General features: G+C 42.8%; 1 protein-coding gene across 1 annotated transcript in view; it reads right to left on the bottom strand.

Moving 5' to 3' along the window:
* Positions 1-16,750, bottom strand: part of zbtb41 (zinc finger and BTB domain containing 41) — a 49,346-nt gene extending 32,596 nt beyond the window's left edge. The window contains exons 1-2 of the mRNA XM_061928669.2: positions 16,660-16,750; positions 116-1,273 (exon numbers count right to left, since the gene is read on the bottom strand). Coding sequence (XP_061784653.1) covers positions 116-1,250 — 1,135 coding nt within the window. The 5' untranslated portion in view covers positions 1,251-1,273; positions 16,660-16,750. The remainder of the gene's footprint in view (positions 1-115; positions 1,274-16,659) is intronic.
* Positions 16,751-17,857: the final 1,107 nt, after the last annotated feature.

The following is a 17,857-nucleotide window of genomic DNA, read 5'->3' as shown; positions in this document are numbered from 1 at the left end:
AAGTATGCCAATATGGCTCTTTCAACATTTTGGGTTGCCGACCCCTGAGTTAACCTAACACATTCAATGATATTTCAACTATGTGCTGTGAAATAAGTATTTTCATAGTCCCCACCTGCTCGGTCGAAGCTCTTGTCACATTTGGGGCACATGAGAGTCTTCTTGCTGGCGGTGTGGATGATGACAGGAGCCAGACCTTCAGGGTACACTGGACTTTGGCTGGAACTTCGTGCTGCTGGCGTTTTCACTCCGACCTCACTGGTGGTCGGCTGCGCTGTCCTCTCGCTTTCCCCACAGGGCTCAGTGGCTTTCTTCTGCACGGCTACCTCCTCACTTAGACCCCCTTCGTCCTCCCCGTCCTCCTGCTCACCGACTAAGTCTTCTACCTGAGACGATTTTGTTTCGTTCACCGGCATTTTGGTTCCTGCTGCGGCTTCTTCATCCAATCTTTCTTCAACCTGCGCCCTTGTTAGCTCCTCTTCCTCAAGGGTGTCCGCCATGTCATCCTTCTCGTACTTAGTAGGAGCTTTCCTCCTCCGAGTAGATCTCCGCATGGCAGCCACCTTATCAGCAGACATCTTTTCTGTTTTACTTTGAACCGGACTATCAGTCTGACTCGGGTTCTGCGGGTTGTTTTCTGTACAAAACTGTTGAATAGATGCGTTTTGAGTGTCAACATCACTTTCTGTAGAATGAGTGGGAGTCACTAGTCTTGATTCAGCGTGAGCTCGGATTAAATTTACAGGGATGTTATCTTCTTCTTCATACAGCAACTTCAATACATCCATCATGTCCAAGAACCGGGCCGCTTCCGTTAAAGCCTGGATATCTGCCTCCGCGATGACGCACTCCGAAGTGTACAACAAGCCCAGCAGGTGCTGGAAAACCGAGTCTTCCACGTGGTCCAGAGTCACATAGGTCATGGCAGGGTTCTTGGATAGCTCAGCGTGGAAGTAACTGCTCCCGTGTGACAATACCACTTTGTGCGCACCGTATAGTTTCCCACCCACGGACACAGTCACGTCACAGAACCTCTGCCGCGTCCGATCCTCATTCAAGAACTTCAGTAGGTTGTGGCTGTGCTGCGCCATGGTGAGGTGCCTGTTTTGTGGAGCCGGTTGTTGGAAAGTTTGCGAGCCGGTCGGGGCACCGCACACCTGTACAGTTCCCCTCGCTGTTGCAGATTCTTGAACGGCGCGGCTTTGCCTGCTGCATTTGGCAGGCAGCGAATTACACATTTTTTTCTTCATTGGAGTTTCAGGATGTATGATCCCTTAAAAACAAAGAAGAATAGCATGAAAGCCTCGAACATACAGTACAGGCCAAACGTTTGGACACGCCTTCTCATTCACAACACAACACACCCCATTGATAAAGCAAGACATTCCACTAATCAACCCTGATAAGGCGTACCTGTGAAGTGAAAAACATTTCAGGTGACTTCCTCTTGAAGCTCATCGAGAGAATGCCAAGAGTGGGCAAAGCAGTAATCAGAGCAAAGGGTGGCTATTTTGAAGAAACTAGGATATAAAACATGTTTCAGTTATTTTACCTTTTTTTGTTAAGTACATAACTCTTTGATTGATTGATTGAGACTTTTATTAGTAGGTTGCACAGTGAAGTACATATTCCGTACAATTGACCACTAAATGGTAACACCCCAATAAGTTTTTCAACTTGTTTAAGTCGGGGTCCACTTAAATTGATTCATGATACAGATATATATTATCATATATACTATCATCATAATACAGTCATCACACAAGATAATCATCAGGGTGTATACATTGAATTATTTACATTATTTACAATTCGAGGTGTGGAGGGGGCGGGGCAGGGCCGGCTCGTGGCATAGGCCGTATAGGCAAATGCTAAGGGCGCCGTCCATCAGGGGGCGCCACGCCAGTGCCACAAATGTTGGAGAAAAAAAAAAAAGAAAAAAAAAGTTGGTATTATTTCTAAATACAAAAAATAATCCCACGTTAATTAAAATGCAAAGTAAAGCCTATTTAATAGAAATATTATTTGTTACAACATTACGCCGCCCCCCCCCCCCCCTCTCCCCCGCACGGTGCGCCCCCTCCCGTCCCGTATCATGACTCTTTTTGGACGTCACCACATCAAAAAATCAACACAAGATGTCAAAACGGCCAAAACTGTCAGGTGCCCAGGGAAGAAAAAAGAGAAAAGAAGAGGAGTAGAAACGAGAAAAGACAGAGTTAGCAGGTAGGTAACGTTAGCCTACATGAAATTATTTGTCTGTTACAGAATGTGATAGTAACCTGGCTTTTTAGCATTAAGCTAATGTTACATGATTCGGCAATTGCTAATCAATAAATAGCGAGTTCTGTTTTAACGTCGGGTTAATATTGTGGAGGGGGCTAAATTGTTATGGAAAATAATAATGTAACGTTAGGTAATTACAGTACTCACCTTACATTCCTCAGGGACATTTGTATTAGATCTTTTAAGCAGGTGTTTTTTGTTTACATTGTTATTGCCTTCTGGTTAGCTAATGTTTGCCCTGCAGGTAATAGTCACTTGTCCACCCCTTTATATATTAGGTATAGTTGTAAGTAAAAAAAAAAAAAAGGTCAAAGACAAAGCTATTCGGTTTCTTGTGAGTATATACACTTCACTGCCGATGTGTGTGTGTGGGGGGGGGGGGGCACCTAAAATCTTGCCTAGGGCGCCAGATTGGTTAGGGCCGGGCCTGGGGCGGGGGGTTAGGTTTGGTTATCAGTCATCTACAATTGAGAACAGAGAAATTGATATTGAAACAGTGTAGGTCTGACTTGGTAGGATATCTACAGCAAGTAGTGGACATAGAGAGAGAGAGAGAGAGATCAGAAGGCATAAGGAAAATATTTGCATTTGATTGTTTACATTTGATTATTAACAACAATCCGGGGAGGGTGTTAGTTTAGGGTTGAAGTTGCCTGGAGGTGTTCTTTTAGTGCGGTTTTGAAGGAGGATAGAGATGCCCTTTCTTTTATACCTGTTGGGAGCGCATTCCACATTGATGTGGCATAGAAAGAGAATGAGTTAAAGGGGAACATTATCACAATTTCAGAAGGGTTAAAACCATTAAAAATCAGTTCCCAGTGGCTTATTTTATTTTTCAAAGTTTTTTTCAAAATTTTACCCATCACGCAATATCCCTAAAAAAAGCTTCAAAGTGCCTGATTTTAACCATCGTTATATACACCCGTCCATTTTCCTGTGACGTCACACAGTGATGCCGATACAAACAAACATGGCGCATAGAACAGCAAGCTATAGCGACATTAGCTCGGATTCAGACTCGGATTTCAGCGGCTTAAGCGATTCAACAGATTACGCATGTATTGAAACGGATGGTTGTAGTGTGGAGGCAGGTAGCGAAAACGAAATTGAAGAAGAAACTGAGCCATATCGGTTTGAACTGTATGCAAGCGAAACCGACGAAAACGACACGACAGCCAGCGACACGGGAGAAAGCGAGGACGAATTCGGCGATCGCCTTCTAACCAACGATTGGTATGTGTTTGTTTGGCATTAAAGGAAACTAACAACTATGAACTAGGTTTACAGCATATTAAATACATTTGGCAACAACATGCACTTTGAGAGTGCAGACAGCCCAATTTTCATCAATTAATATATTCTGTAGACATACCCTCATCCGCTCTCTTTTCTTGAAAGCTGATCTGTCCAGTTTTGGAGTTGATGTCAGCAGGCCAGGGAAGCTAGGGTCGATATTCTTCTCTTGATCATCTTCGGTGGCATAAGGGACGGTAGAAGCGGTGTGAGCCAAGACATCCAGGGGGTTTAGCTCGCTCGTCTTCGGGAACAAACTGCCGCCATTGCTTGCCGTGCTACCGAGGTCCTTTGTCCCTGAATAGCTCACACACTCCGGCAGATTCAATGGGGGTCTGGCGGCAGATTTCTTTGACTTTATCGTTGGAAATGCATCTGCTTTGAGTGTCGCAGGATATCCACACATTCTTGCCATCTCTGTCGTAGCATAGCTTTCGTCGGTAAAGTGTGCGGAACAAACGTCCAATTTCTTGCCACTTTCGCATCTTTGGGCCACTGGTGCAACTTGAATCCGTCCCTGTTCGTGTTGTTACACCCTCCGACAACACACCGACGAGGCATGATGTCTCCAAGGTACGGAAAACAGTCGAAAAAACGGAAAATAACAGAGCTGATTTGACTCGGTGTTTGTAATGTGTTTGAGAAAATGGCGGATTGCTTCCCGATGTGATGTCACAACGTGACGTCATCGCTCCGAGAGCGAATAATAGAAAGGCGTTTAATTCGCCAAAATTCACCCATTTAGAGTTCGGAAATCGGTTAAAAAAATATATGGTCATTTTTCTGCAACATCAAGGTATATATTGACGCTTACATAGGTCTGGTGATAATGTTCCCCTTTAAGACCTTTGTTAGATCGGAATCTAGGTTTAACGTGGTTAGTAGAGCTCCCCCTGGTGTTGTGGTTATGGCGGTCATTTACGTTAAGGAAGTAGTTTGACATGTACTTCGGTATCAGGGAGGGTTAGCGGATTTTATAGACTAGGCTCAGTGCAAGTTGTTTTACTCTGTCCTCCACCCTGAGCCAGCCCACTTTGGAGAAGTGGGTAGGAGTGAGGTGGGATCTGGGGTGGAGGTCTAGAAGTAATCTGACTAGCTTGTTCTGGGATGTTTGGAGTCTAGATTTGAGGGTTTTGGAGGTGCTAGGGTACCAGGTGGTGCCTGCGTAATCGAAAAAGGGTTGAACGAGAGTTCCCGCCAGAACCCTCATGGTGCTTTTGTTGACCAGAGAGGAGATTCTATAGAGAAATCTTGTTCGTTGGTTGACCTTTTTGATTACCTTTGTTGCCATTTCATCACAGAAAATATTAGCCTCTAGAATGGAACCTAGGTAAGTGACCTCATCCTTCCTGGTGATTACAATGTCACCCACTTTTATAGTGAAGTCATTGACTTTCTTAAGGTTGATGTGGGACCCAAATAGGATGGATTCCGTTTTACCCGAGTGTATGGATAGCTTGTTGTCAGCGAGCCAGGTGCAAGTTCTACAGAGTTCAGCACTGAGGATTTTCTCCACCTGTGACTTGTCCTTGTCTGATACCAGCAGGGCCGAGTCATCCGCAAACAAGAACAATTCACAGTCGCATGCCGATGACAAGTCGTTTATGTATATTAGGAACAGTAAAGGCCCCAATATACTGCCTTGGGGGACTCCACAACTCACTGAGAGGGGGGACACACGGTGCCGTTCACCTCTACCACCTGTTCCCTCCCCTCCACATGTGTTCATTCATAGTGTTGATGCCTTCAGTGACAATCTACAATGTAAATAGTCATGAAAATAAAGAAGACGCATTGAATGAGAAGGTGTGTCCAAACCTTTGGCCTGTACTGTATGTAAACACCACTACTCATAAACAGCACAAGCACGTGACAACTCGGGGTGTAACTGTATTGCAGATACCACGGTATAGTGGTTTCAAAGTTAACACAATAATGCCGTTAACCATGTTACGTGTGACGGTATCCAACGAAAACTTGGTGTGTAGTTTTTTTCTGGCGCTTTAGCTTTGGTCTGAAAATACACTACATCTCCCAGAATCCTGTCTTGCCTCTGGTGAGGGCGGTCACATTTTTTCCGCCTCTCTTCTTCTCCCTGCTTGCTCTTTTTGTTTTGTCCTGTCTACACTTTTCTTTGCGCTGTCCTCCAAATCTAAAACATCAGACATGGAAATGATCAGCTGGACTTTCGACTCAATTGACAAAATCTTTTCGACGAGGAAAAGAGGTTCTGGGGAGCCTGGCTGCCCCGATGGAACCATTGCTGCGGGGTACGTGAGAGATTCCTGGGATAAATGGAGAATCATGTGCCTCTCAGTTAGGGCTGGGCGATATGGCCTTTTTTTAATATTGCAATATTTTAAGGCCATATCGCGATACACGATATATATCTCGATATTTTGCCTTAGCCTTGAATGAACACTTGATTCTATGTGATTCTATGTCCATCCATCCATCCATCTTCTTCCGCTTATCCGAGGTCGGGTCGCGGGGGCAGCAGCCTAAGCAGGGAAGCCCAGACTTCCCTCTCCCCAGCCACTTCGTCCAGCTCCTCCCGGGGGATCCCGAGGCGTTCCCAGGCCAGCCGGGAGAGATAGTCTTCCCAGCGTGTCCTGGGTCTTCCCCGTGGCCTCCTACCGGTCGGACGTGCCCGAAACACCTTCCTAGGGAGGCGTTCGGGTGGCATCCTGACCAGATGCCCGAACCACCTCATCTGGCTCCTCTCGATGTGGAGGAGCAGTGGCTTTACTTTGAGCTCCCCCCGAATGACAGAGCTTCTCACCCTATCTCTAAGGGAGAGCCCCGCCACTCGGCGGAGGAAACTCATTTCGGCCGCTTGTACCCGTGATCTTGTCCTTTCGGTCATGACCCAAAGCTCATGACCATAGGTGAGGATGGGAACGTAGATCGACCGGTAAATCGAGAGCTTTGCCTTCCGGCTCAGCTCCTTCTTCACCACAACGGATCGATACAGCGTCCGCATTACTGAAGACGCCGCACCGATCCGCCTGTCGATCTCACGATCCACTCTTCCCCCACTCGTGAACAAGACTCCGAGGTACTTGAACTCCTCCACTTGGGGCAAGATCTCCTCCCCAACCCGGAGATGGCACTCCACCCTTTTCCGGGAGAGAACCATGGACTCTGACTTGGAGGTGCTGATTCCCATCCCAGTCGCTTCACACTCGGCTGCGAACCGATCCAGTGAGAGCTGAAGATCTTGGCCGGAGGAAGCCATCAGGACCACATCATCTGCAAATAGCAGTGACCTAATCCTGCAGCCACCAAACTAGATCCCCTCAACGCCCTGACTGCGCCTAGAAATTCTGTCCATAAAGGTTATGAACAGAATTGGTGACAAAGGGCAGCCTTGGCGGAGTCCAACCCTCACTGGAAACGTGTCCGACTTACTGCCGGCAATGCGGACCAAGCTCTGACACTGATTATACAGGGAGCGAACTGCCACAATAAGACAGTCCGATACCCCATACTCTCTGAGCACTCCCCACAGGACTTCCCGGGGTACACGGTCGAATGCCTTCTCCAAGTCCACAAAGCACATGTAGACTGGTTGGGCAAACTCCCATGCACCCTCAAGGACCCTGCCGAGAGTATAGAGCTGGTCCACAGTTCCACGACCAGGACGAAAACCACACTGTTCCTCCTGAATCCGAGGTTCGACTATCCGGCGATTCTATGTGTCTACATTAAAACATTCTTGTTCATACTGCATTAATACATGCTCATTTTAAACTTTCATGCAGAGAAGGAAATCACAGCTAAAAAAAAATCACTTTTTTTCATACGGTGTTGATCTGGAAATGTTTGCCTCGGCATTTTGATGGTGTGGGCGTGTGGCACCGAACGGAGATGTTGACATGTGGAGTAAGCACTCTTCATTCTCTAGCAGGTGACTTTTCAAATGATGCTACATATTAGCAGTAATGCTACTTTTTATAGCAACGCTTTTGCCCCACATTTGACAAATTACGGTTGTCTGTTCGACATATTCCCACTTGAAGCCAAACCACCGCCAGACGATGGACCCCGTGCTGTTTTTTGGGGGAATTAATTATTCTTTCATTTGTTACCAGAATCGCACCTTTTCTCTCTCGTATTACCACTCGCACAGCTGCGCTAGCATCACAGCTAACGGTACCGGTGCTGCTACCTCTTTGCTGCGCGAGGGGGTATACGTATGTGACATATGTCGTGACAGTATGTGACGTATGTAAGAAGGTGCGCTTGTCTGTCTGTGAAAAGGAGACACAGGAAAGAGCGAGGAGAGCCTGTAGTGTAATGCCAGCAGCTAAAAGCAACTGCGTGAGAACGTATACTCGAATATCACGATATAGTCATTTTCTATATCGCACAGAGACAAACCCGCGATATATCGCGTATATCGATATATCGCCCAGCCCTACTCTCAGTCCTTTCCATCGAGGACGTGGAAGACATCTAGCTATTTGGAACCGTGATCGCGGGGCACCTGCTGATTGGGCTGGGCATTGCTTTGGTGTATCGTCAAATTCGTAAGACGATGGCAGCCACTCAAGGAGCCCAAAGGCTGTTCGTCGCAATAGAAAGATTGGCCCGGGCTATGGCATCACAGTCTGAACTGAATCGCAAGATGGATCACATCATGGAAAAGTTAGTTGAAAGGGAAAAATTGGATATGAGGTAGGGCTGGGCGATATGGCCTTTTATTAATATCTCGATATTTGTGGGCCATGTCACGATACACTATATATATCGTGATATTTTGCCTTAGCCTTGAATGAACACTTGATGCATATAATCACAGCAGTATGATGATTCTATGTGTCTACATTAAAACATTCTTGTTCATACTGCATTAATATATCCTACTTTTAAACTTCCATGCAGAGAGGGAAATCACAACTAAGTCAATTTACCAAAAGTGTATTTATTAAACAGTTATTAAGCAGTGGCACAAACATTCATGTCATTTCAAAACAGAAAGTGCAAGATTGTCAGAGACATTTTAAAACAAGCTATTAGTGCACTTTTGTGCATGATGTCACTAAGATGACATATCAAAACAACACTAAATTAGAGTGCACTTTTTGTACAGAACGCCACTACAATAGTTAACATGCGGAGTTTGAAGCACTCTTCATTCTCTAGCGGGTGACTTTTCAAATGATGCTACATTAGCTGCTAATGATTAGCAGTGCTGCTACTTTTGTAGCAACGCTTTTGCCGCATAATTGCCGCATAATTGTTCGACATATTCCCGCTTGAAGCCAAACCACCGCCAGATGATGCACCCCGTGCTGTTTTTCTTGGGAATTAATTCTTCCTCCATTTGTTACTAGATTCGCACCTCCTTTCTCTCGTATTACTACTCGCACCGCTCCGTTAGCACCACAACTAATGTTACCCATGTAGAAGGTGCGCTTGTTTTAAGTCTCTGTGAGAAGGAGAAACAAGAAAGAGGGAGAAACAAATGCAGTGTAATGCCCGCAGCTAAAAGCAACTGTGTGAGAACGTATACTCGAATATCACGATATAGTCATTTTCTATATTGCACAGAGACAAACCCGCGATATATCGCGTATATCAAACCCCGTTTCCATATGAGTTGGGAAATTGTGTTAGTTTTAAATATAAACGGAATACAATTATTTGCAAATCATTTTCAACCCACATTCAATTGAATGCACTACAAAGACAAGATATTTGATGTTCAAACTCATAAACTTTATTTTTTTGTTGTTGCAAATAATAATTAACTTAGAATTTCATGGCTGCAACACGTGCCAAAGTAGTTGGGAAAGGGCAAGTGTTACATCACCTTTTCTTTTAACAACACTCAATAAACGATTGGGAACTGAGGAAACTAATTGTTGAAGCTTTGAAAGTGGAATTCTTTCCCATTCTTGTTTTATGTAGAGCTTCAGTCGTTCAACAGTCCGGGGGTCTCCGCTGTCGTATTTTACGCTTCATAATGCGCCACACATTTTCGATGGGAGACAGGTCTGGACTGCAGGCGGGCCGGGGAAGTACCCGCACTCTTTTTTTTACGAAGCCACGCTGTTGTAACACGTGCTGAATGAGGCTTGGCATTGTCTTGCTGAAATAAGCGGGGGCGTCCATGAAAAAGACGGCGATTAGATGGCAGCATACGTTGTTCAAAAACCTGTATGTACCTTTCAGCATTAATGGTGCCTTCACAGATGTGTAAGTTACCCATGCCTTGGGCATTAATGCACCCCCATACCATCACAGATGCTGGCTTTTGAACGATAACAGTCTGGATGGTTCGCTTCCCCTTTTGTCCGGATGACACGATGTGGAATATTTCCAAAAACAATTTGAAATGTGGACTCGTCAGACCACAGAACACTTTTCCACTTTGCATGAGTCCATCTTAGATGATCTCGGGCCCAGAGAAGCCGGCGGCGTTTCTGGGTGTTGTTGATAAATAGCTTTGCATAGTAGAGATTTAACTTTCACTTACAGATGTAGCGACAAACTGTATTTAGTGACAGTGGTTTTCTGAAGTGTTCCTGAGCCCATGTGGTGATATCCTTTAGAGATTGATGTCGGTTTTTGATACAGTGCCGTCTGAGGGATCGAAGGTCACGGTCATTCAATGTTGGTTTCCGGCCATGCCGCTTTCGTGGAGTGATTTCTCCAGATTCTCTGAACCTTTTGATGATATTATGGACCGTAGATGTTGAAATCCCTAAATTTCTTGCAATTGCACTTTGAGAAACGTTGTTCTTAAACTGTTTGACTATTTGCTCACGCAGTTGTGGACAAAGGGGTGTACCTCGCCCCGTCCTTTCTTGTGAAAGACCGAGCATTTTTTGGGAAGCTGTTTTTATACCCAATCATGGCACCCACCTGTTCCCAATTAGCCTGCACACCTGTGGGATGTTCCAAAAAAGTGTTTGATGAGCATTCCTCAACTTTATCAGTATTTATTGCCACCTTTCCCAACTTCTTTTGTCACGTGTTGCTGGCATCAAATTCTAAAGTTAATGATTATTTGCAAAAAAGTTTGAACATCAAATATCTTGTCTTTGTAGCATATTCAACTGAATATGGGTTGGAAATTATTTGCATATTCGGGTGTTACCATTTAGTGGTCAATTGTACAGAATATGTACTGTACTGTGCAATCTACTAATAAAAGTTTCAATCAGTCAATCAATCACTGTACACACTATGGCATTTTTAGGGACCGCAATGTCCCTTTGGGACAGAGGACCCTATTGTATTTCTACCGTTTTATTATTATACCGCCGCCTCTTTGAGCTGTAATTTGACCCCCTTAACATGCTTCACCAAATTTGACACACACGTCAGGACTGGCAAAAATTGCCATCTAATCAAAAAACCAAACCCTACAAGTCAAAATTGCGCTCTAGCGCTCCCTAGGAAGAAAACACAGACAAAACTGCCTGTAACTTCCAGTACGAAACCTCTATGTAGGTCTCACTTAGACCTAGATTTCATACATCGACTTCCTTCGGCAAAAATCAACAGTAAGTTTGCAAATCCCCCTTCAAAACAAAAGTTTTGTAAAAACAGTCACCTTTGCCTCTTTGAGCTGTAATTTGACCCCCTTAACATGCTTCGAAACTCACCAAACTAGACACACACATCAGGACTGGCGAAAATTGCGATCTAATTAAAAAACCAAACCCCAAAACTCAAAACTGCGCTCTAGCGCCCCCTAGGAAGAAAACACAGACACAACTGCTCCTAGGAAGAACACTCAGACAAAACTACCTGTAACTTCCAGTAGGAATGTCTTAGAGACATGAAACAAAAACCTCTATGTAGGTCTCACTTAGTCCTAGATTTCATACATCGACTTCCTTCAGCAAAAATCAACAGGAAGTTTGCAAATCCCCCTTCAAAACAAAAGTTTTGTAAAAACAGTCACCTTTGCCTCTTTGAGCTGTAATTTGACCCCCTTAACATGCTTCAAAACTCACCAAACTAGACACACACATCAGGACTGGCGAAAATTGAGTTCTAATAAAAAAAATAAAAAAAATAAAAATTGCGCTCTAGCGCCCCCCTAGGAAGAAAACACAGACACAACTGCGCCTAGGAAGAACACTCAGACAAAACTACCTGTAACTTCCAGTAGGAATGTCTTAGAGACATGAAACAAAAACCTCTATGTGGGTCTCACTTAGACCTAGATTTCATACATCGACTTCCTTCAGCAAAAATCAACAGGAAGTTTGCAAATCCCCCTTCAAAACAAAAGTTTTGTAAAAACAGTCACCTTTGCCTCTTTGAGCTGTAATTCGACCCCCTTAACATGCTTCGAAACTCACCAAACTAGACACACATATCAGGACTGGCAAAAATTGCGATCTAATAAAAAAAATTAAAAAATAAAAATTGCGCTCTAGCGCCCCCTAGGAAGAAAACACAGACACAACTGCTCCTAGGAAGAACACTCAGACAAAACTGCCTGTAACTTCCAGTAGGAATGTCTTAGAGAGATGAAACAAAAACCTCTATGTAGGTCTCACTTAGACCTAGATTTCTTACATCGACTTCCTTCAGCAAAAATCAACAGGAAGTTTGCAAATCCCCCTTCAAAACAAAAGTTTTGTAAAATCAGTCACCTTTGCCTCTTTGAGCTGTAATTTGACCCCCTTAACATGCTTCGAAACTCACCAAACTAGACACACACATCAAAACTGGCGAAAATTGCAATCTAATAAAAAAATTTTTTTTTAAACTCAAAATTGTGCTCTAGCGCCCCCTAGGAAGAAAACACAGACACAACTGCTCCTAGGAAGAACACTCAGACAAAACTACCTGTAACTTCCAGTAGGAATGTCTTAGAGACATGAAACGAAAACCTCTATGTGGGTCTCACTTAGACCTACATTTCATATATTGACAACCCCCAGCAAAAATCAACAGGAAGTTGGCAATTCCCCCTTCAAAACAAAAGTTTTGTAAAAACCGGTCACCTTTTTTCAAACATTATCTCCTCTGAGCGCGTTTGTCGTGTCGGCTTCAAATTAGCACAGGAGAGAGATTGAACCCTTCTGATTAAAAGTTGACCAAAGAGTTTTAATTACTGCTCTGGTTTGGATTTTATGTGCCGTCTAAGTCGGTCCCGTCCATCGCAGCTTTAATCAAGTCTTATTTTTGGACATATACCAGAATAATATCGTACCGTGGCCTTAATACCGTGATAATATCATATCGTGAGATTTTGATACATCCCTATTCATTGTACACACTATGGCATTTTTAGGGACCGCAATGTCCCTTTGGGACAGAGGACCCTATTGTATTTCTACCGTTTTATTATTATAGCGCCGCCTCTTTGAGCTGTAATTTGACCCCCTTAACATGCTTCACCAAATTTGACACACACGTCAGGACTGGCAAAAATTGACATCTAATCAAAAAACCAAACCCTACAACTCAAAATTGCGCTCTAGCGCTCCCTAGGAAGAAAACACAGACAAAACTGCCTGTAACTTCCAGTAGGAATGTCTTAGAGACATGAAACAAAAACCTCTATGTAGGTCTCACTTAGACCTAGATTTCATACATCAACTTCCTTCAGCAAAAATCAACAGGAAGTTTGCAAATCCCCCTTCAAAACAAAAGTTTTGTAAAAACAGTCACCTTTGCCTCTTTGAGCTGTAATTTGACCCCCTTAACATGCTTCAAAACTCACCAAACTAGACACACACATCAGGACTGGCAAAAATTGAGATCTAATAAAAAAAATTTAAAAAAATAAAAATTGCGCTCTAGCGCCCCCTAGGAAGAAAACACAGACACAACTGCTCCTAGGAAGAACACTCAGACAAAACTACCTGTAACTTCCAGTAGGAATGTCTTAGAGACATAAAACGAAAACCTCTATGTAGGTCTCACTTAGACCTAGATTTCATACATCGACTTCCTTCAGCAAAAATCAACAGGAAGTTTGCAAATCCCCCTTCAAAACAAAAGTTTTGTAAAAACAGTCACCTTTGCCTCTTTGAGCTGTAATTTCACCCCCTTAACATGCTTCGAAACTCACCAAACTAGACACACACATCAGGACTGGCAAAAATTGCGATCTAATAAAAAAAATTAAAATTGCGCTCTAGCGCCCCCTAGGAAGAAAACACAGACAACTGCTCTTAGGAAGAACACTCAGACAAAACTACCTGTAACTTCCAGTAGGAATGTCTTAGAGACATGAAACAAAAACCTCTATGTAGGTCTCACTTAGACCTAGATTTCATACATCGACTTCCTTCAGCAAAAATCAACAGGAAGTTTGCAAATCCCCCTTCAAAACAAAAGTTTTGTAAAAACAGTCACCTTTGCCTCTTTGAGCTGTAATTTCACCCCCTTAACATGCTTCAAAACACACCAAACTAGACACACACATCAGGACTGGCAAAAATTGCGATCTAATTAAAAAAAAAAAAAAAAAAAAAAAAAAAATCAAAATTGCGCTCTAGCGCCCCCTAGGAAGAAAACACAGACACAACTGCGCCTAGGAAGAACACTCAGACAAAACTACCTGTAACTTCCAGTAGGAATGTCTTAGAGACATGAAACGAAAACCTCTATGTAGGTCTCACTTAGACCTAGATTTCATATATTGACAACCCCCAGCAAAAATCAACAGGAAGTTGGCAATTCCCCCTTCAAAACAAAAGTTTTGTAAAAACCGGTCACCTTTTTTCAAACATTATCTCCTCTGAGCGCGTTTGTCGTGTCGGCATCAAACTAGCACAGGAGAGAGATTGAACCCTTCTGATTAAAAGTTGACCAAAGAGTTTTAATTACTGCTCCGGTTTGGATTTTATGTGCCGTCAAAGTCGGTCCCGTCCATCGCTGCTTGCAGCTTTAATCAAGTGTGATTTTTGGACATATACCAGAATAATATCGTACCGTGGCCTTAATACCGTGATAATATCGTATCGTGAGATTTTGATACATCCCTATTCATTGTACACACTATGGCATTTTTAGGGACCGCAATGTCCCTTTGGGACAGAGGACGCTATTGTATTTCTACCGTTTTATTATTATACCGCCGCCTCTTTGAGCTGTAATTTGACCCCCTTAACATGCTTCAAAACTCACCAAATTTGACACACACGTCAGGACTGGCGAAAATTGACATCTAATCAAAAAACCAAACCCTAAAACTCAAAATTGCGCTCTAGCGCTCCCTAGGAAGAAAACACAGACAAAACTGCCTGTAACTTCCAGTACGAATGTCGTAGAGACATGAAACAAAAACCTCTATGTAGGTCTCACTTAGACCTAGATTTCATACATCGACTTCCTTCGGCAAAAATCAACAGTAAGTTTGCAAATCCCCCTTCAAAACAAAGGTTTTGTAAAAACAGTCACCTTTGCCTCTTTGAGCTGTAATTTGACCCCCTTAACATGCTTCGAAACTCACCAAACTAGACACACATCAGGACTGGCGAAAATTGCGATCTAATAAAAAATAAAAAATAAACCAAAACTGCGCTCTAGCGCCCCCTAGGAAGAAAACACAGACACAACTGCTCCTAGGAAGAACACTCAGACAAAAACTACCTGTAACTTCCAGTAGGAATGTCTTAGAGACATGAAACAAAAACCTCTATGTAGGTCTCACTTAGACCTAGATTTCATACATGGACTTCCTTCAGCAAAAATCAACAGGAAGTTTGCAAATCCCCCTTCAAAACAAAAGTTTTGTAAAAACAGTCACCTTTGCCTCTTTGAGCTGTAATTTGACCCCCTTAACATGCTTCGAAACTCAATAAACTAGACACACACATCAGGACTGGCGAAAATTGCGATCTAATAAAAAATAAAAAATAAACCAAAACTGCGCTCTAGCGCCCCCTAGGAAGAAAACACAGACACAACTGCTCCTAGGAAGAACACTCAGACAAAACTACCTGTAACTTCCAGTAGGAATGTCTTAGAGACATGAAACAAAAACCTCTATGTAGGTCTCACTTAGACCTAGATTTCATACATCGACTTCCTTCAGCAAAAATCAACAGGAAGTTTGCAAATCCTCCTTCAAAACAAAAGTTTTGTAAAAACAGTCACCTTTGCCTCTTTGAGCTGTAATTTGACCCCCTTAACATGTTTCAAAACTCACCAAACTAGACACACACATCAGGACTGGCGAAAATTGAGATCTAATAAAAAATAAAAAATAAACTCAAAATTGCGCTCTAGCGCCCCCTAGGAAGAAAACACAGACACAACTGCGCCTAGGAAGAACACTCAGACAAAACTACCTGTAACTTCCAGTAGGAATGTCTTAGAGACATGAAACGAAAACCTCTATGTAGGTCTCACTTAGACCTAGATTTCATACACTGACAACCCCCAGCAAAAATCAACAGGAAGTTGGCAATTCCCCCTTCAAAACAAATGTTTTGTAAAAAACGGTCACCTTTTTTCAAACATTATCTCCTCTGAGCGCGTTTGTCGTGTCGGCGTCAAACTAGCACAGGAGAGAGATTGAACCCTTCTGATTAAAAGTTGACCAAAGAGTTTTAATTACTGCTCCGGTTTGGATTGTATGTGCCGTCAAAGTCGGTGCCGTCCATCGCTGCTTGCAGCTTTAATTAAGTCTTATTTTTGGACATATACCAGAATAATATCGTACCGTGGCCTTAATACCGTGATAATATCGTATCGTGAGCTTTTGATACATCCTTATTCACAACATTCGGCACCACCATCCATCCATTTTCTACCGCTTGTCCCTGCCGCTGTAAAAAGGACAACACAAGGTCCCATGGTCATGTGCGTTAATCACATCACGTTATTCTAGTCGTGTTTTTCAAGTAAACGATAACTTGCAGCTGATACAAGTCTGAATAAGACAATAAATTAACGATTATTTATGAAATAAAAGCACATTATTGTGTGTCAAACAGCTGTGTTTGAGCTGTAAATTCCCTCCCCACCTTAAGGACCCCTAGCTCGTTATCAGGCACAGGCAAGGGCCCCCCCTCTAAGGAGATGTTGACAAACGACCTCGACGCTATTGTGAACATTTGCGTAGAAATGGCTATTTTCAGACAAAAAGCCTACCTTAAATAAAGTATCCGCGTTGACGAAGAGCCATGAAGTCGAAATACAAGACCAGTTGTGGATAAAAAAAGAATCGTAGGAATAATCATTTCCGGTACGTATGCGAGGCCTTTCCGCCCATTTTACCGACATCGTAACAAGCAGCTCACCTATTGGCTGGTTTAGAAATAAAATTAAAAACATTTTAAAAGCGTAATATTTAATATAATACATTGTGATATGATGCATTTTATATACTTAAAGGTAATGTGTAATAATATAAATAAACTAAATCAGTCTTTACATACGAATAATAAGCAACTATGCGGAAGCGTTGACGGAGGTTGAAGCGCTATGACTCTTGGGTAATGTAGTTTATACCTACTATCCAGCCCGTGGACATACATTGCCATCAGTAAAGCATTTAATTATTTTACTGTATATACAAATACAAGTTTTAATTTATATCTTAGTTTTTTATTAGTGTCTTTACGTTATTATTAATGTGCATTCTTGTTATCTGGCCATTGGAATATCTTAAGACTCATTTAATTTATAATACAAACCCCGTTTCCATATGAGTTGGGAAATTGTGTTAGATGTAAATATAAACGGAATACAATGATTTGCAAATAAATTTCAACCCATATTCAGTTGAATATGCTACAAAAACAACATATTCGATGTTCAAACTCATAAACATTTTTTGTTGTTGCAAATAATGATTAACTTTAGAATTTGATGCCAGCAACACGTGACAAAGAAGTACTGATAAAGTTGAGGAATGCTCATCGAACACTTATTTGGAACATCCCACAGGTGAACGGGCAAATTGGGAACAGGTGGGTGCCATGATTGGGTATAAAAGTAGATTCCATGAAATGCTCAGTCATTCACAAACAAGGATGGGGCGAGGGTCACCACTTTGTCAACAAATGCGTGAGCAAATTGTTGAACAGTTTAAGAAAAACCTTTCTCAACCAGCTATTGCAAGGAATTTAGGGATTTCACCATCTACGCTCCGTGATATCATCAAAGGGTTCAGAGAATCTGGAGAAATCACTGCACGTAAGCAGCTAAGCCCGTGACCTTCGATCCCTCAGGCTGTACTGCATCAACAAGCGACATCTGTGAGTAAAGGATATCACCACATGGGCTCAGGAACACTTCAGAAACCCACTGTCAGTAACTACAGTTGGTCGCTACATCCGTAAGTGCA

This window comes from Nerophis lumbriciformis, linkage group LG33, assembly GCF_033978685.3.
Source record: "Nerophis lumbriciformis linkage group LG33, RoL_Nlum_v2.1, whole genome shotgun sequence".
Taxonomy (NCBI): domain Eukaryota; kingdom Metazoa; phylum Chordata; class Actinopteri; order Syngnathiformes; family Syngnathidae; genus Nerophis; species Nerophis lumbriciformis.
This window is presented reverse-complemented; position numbering and strand designations above follow the sequence as displayed.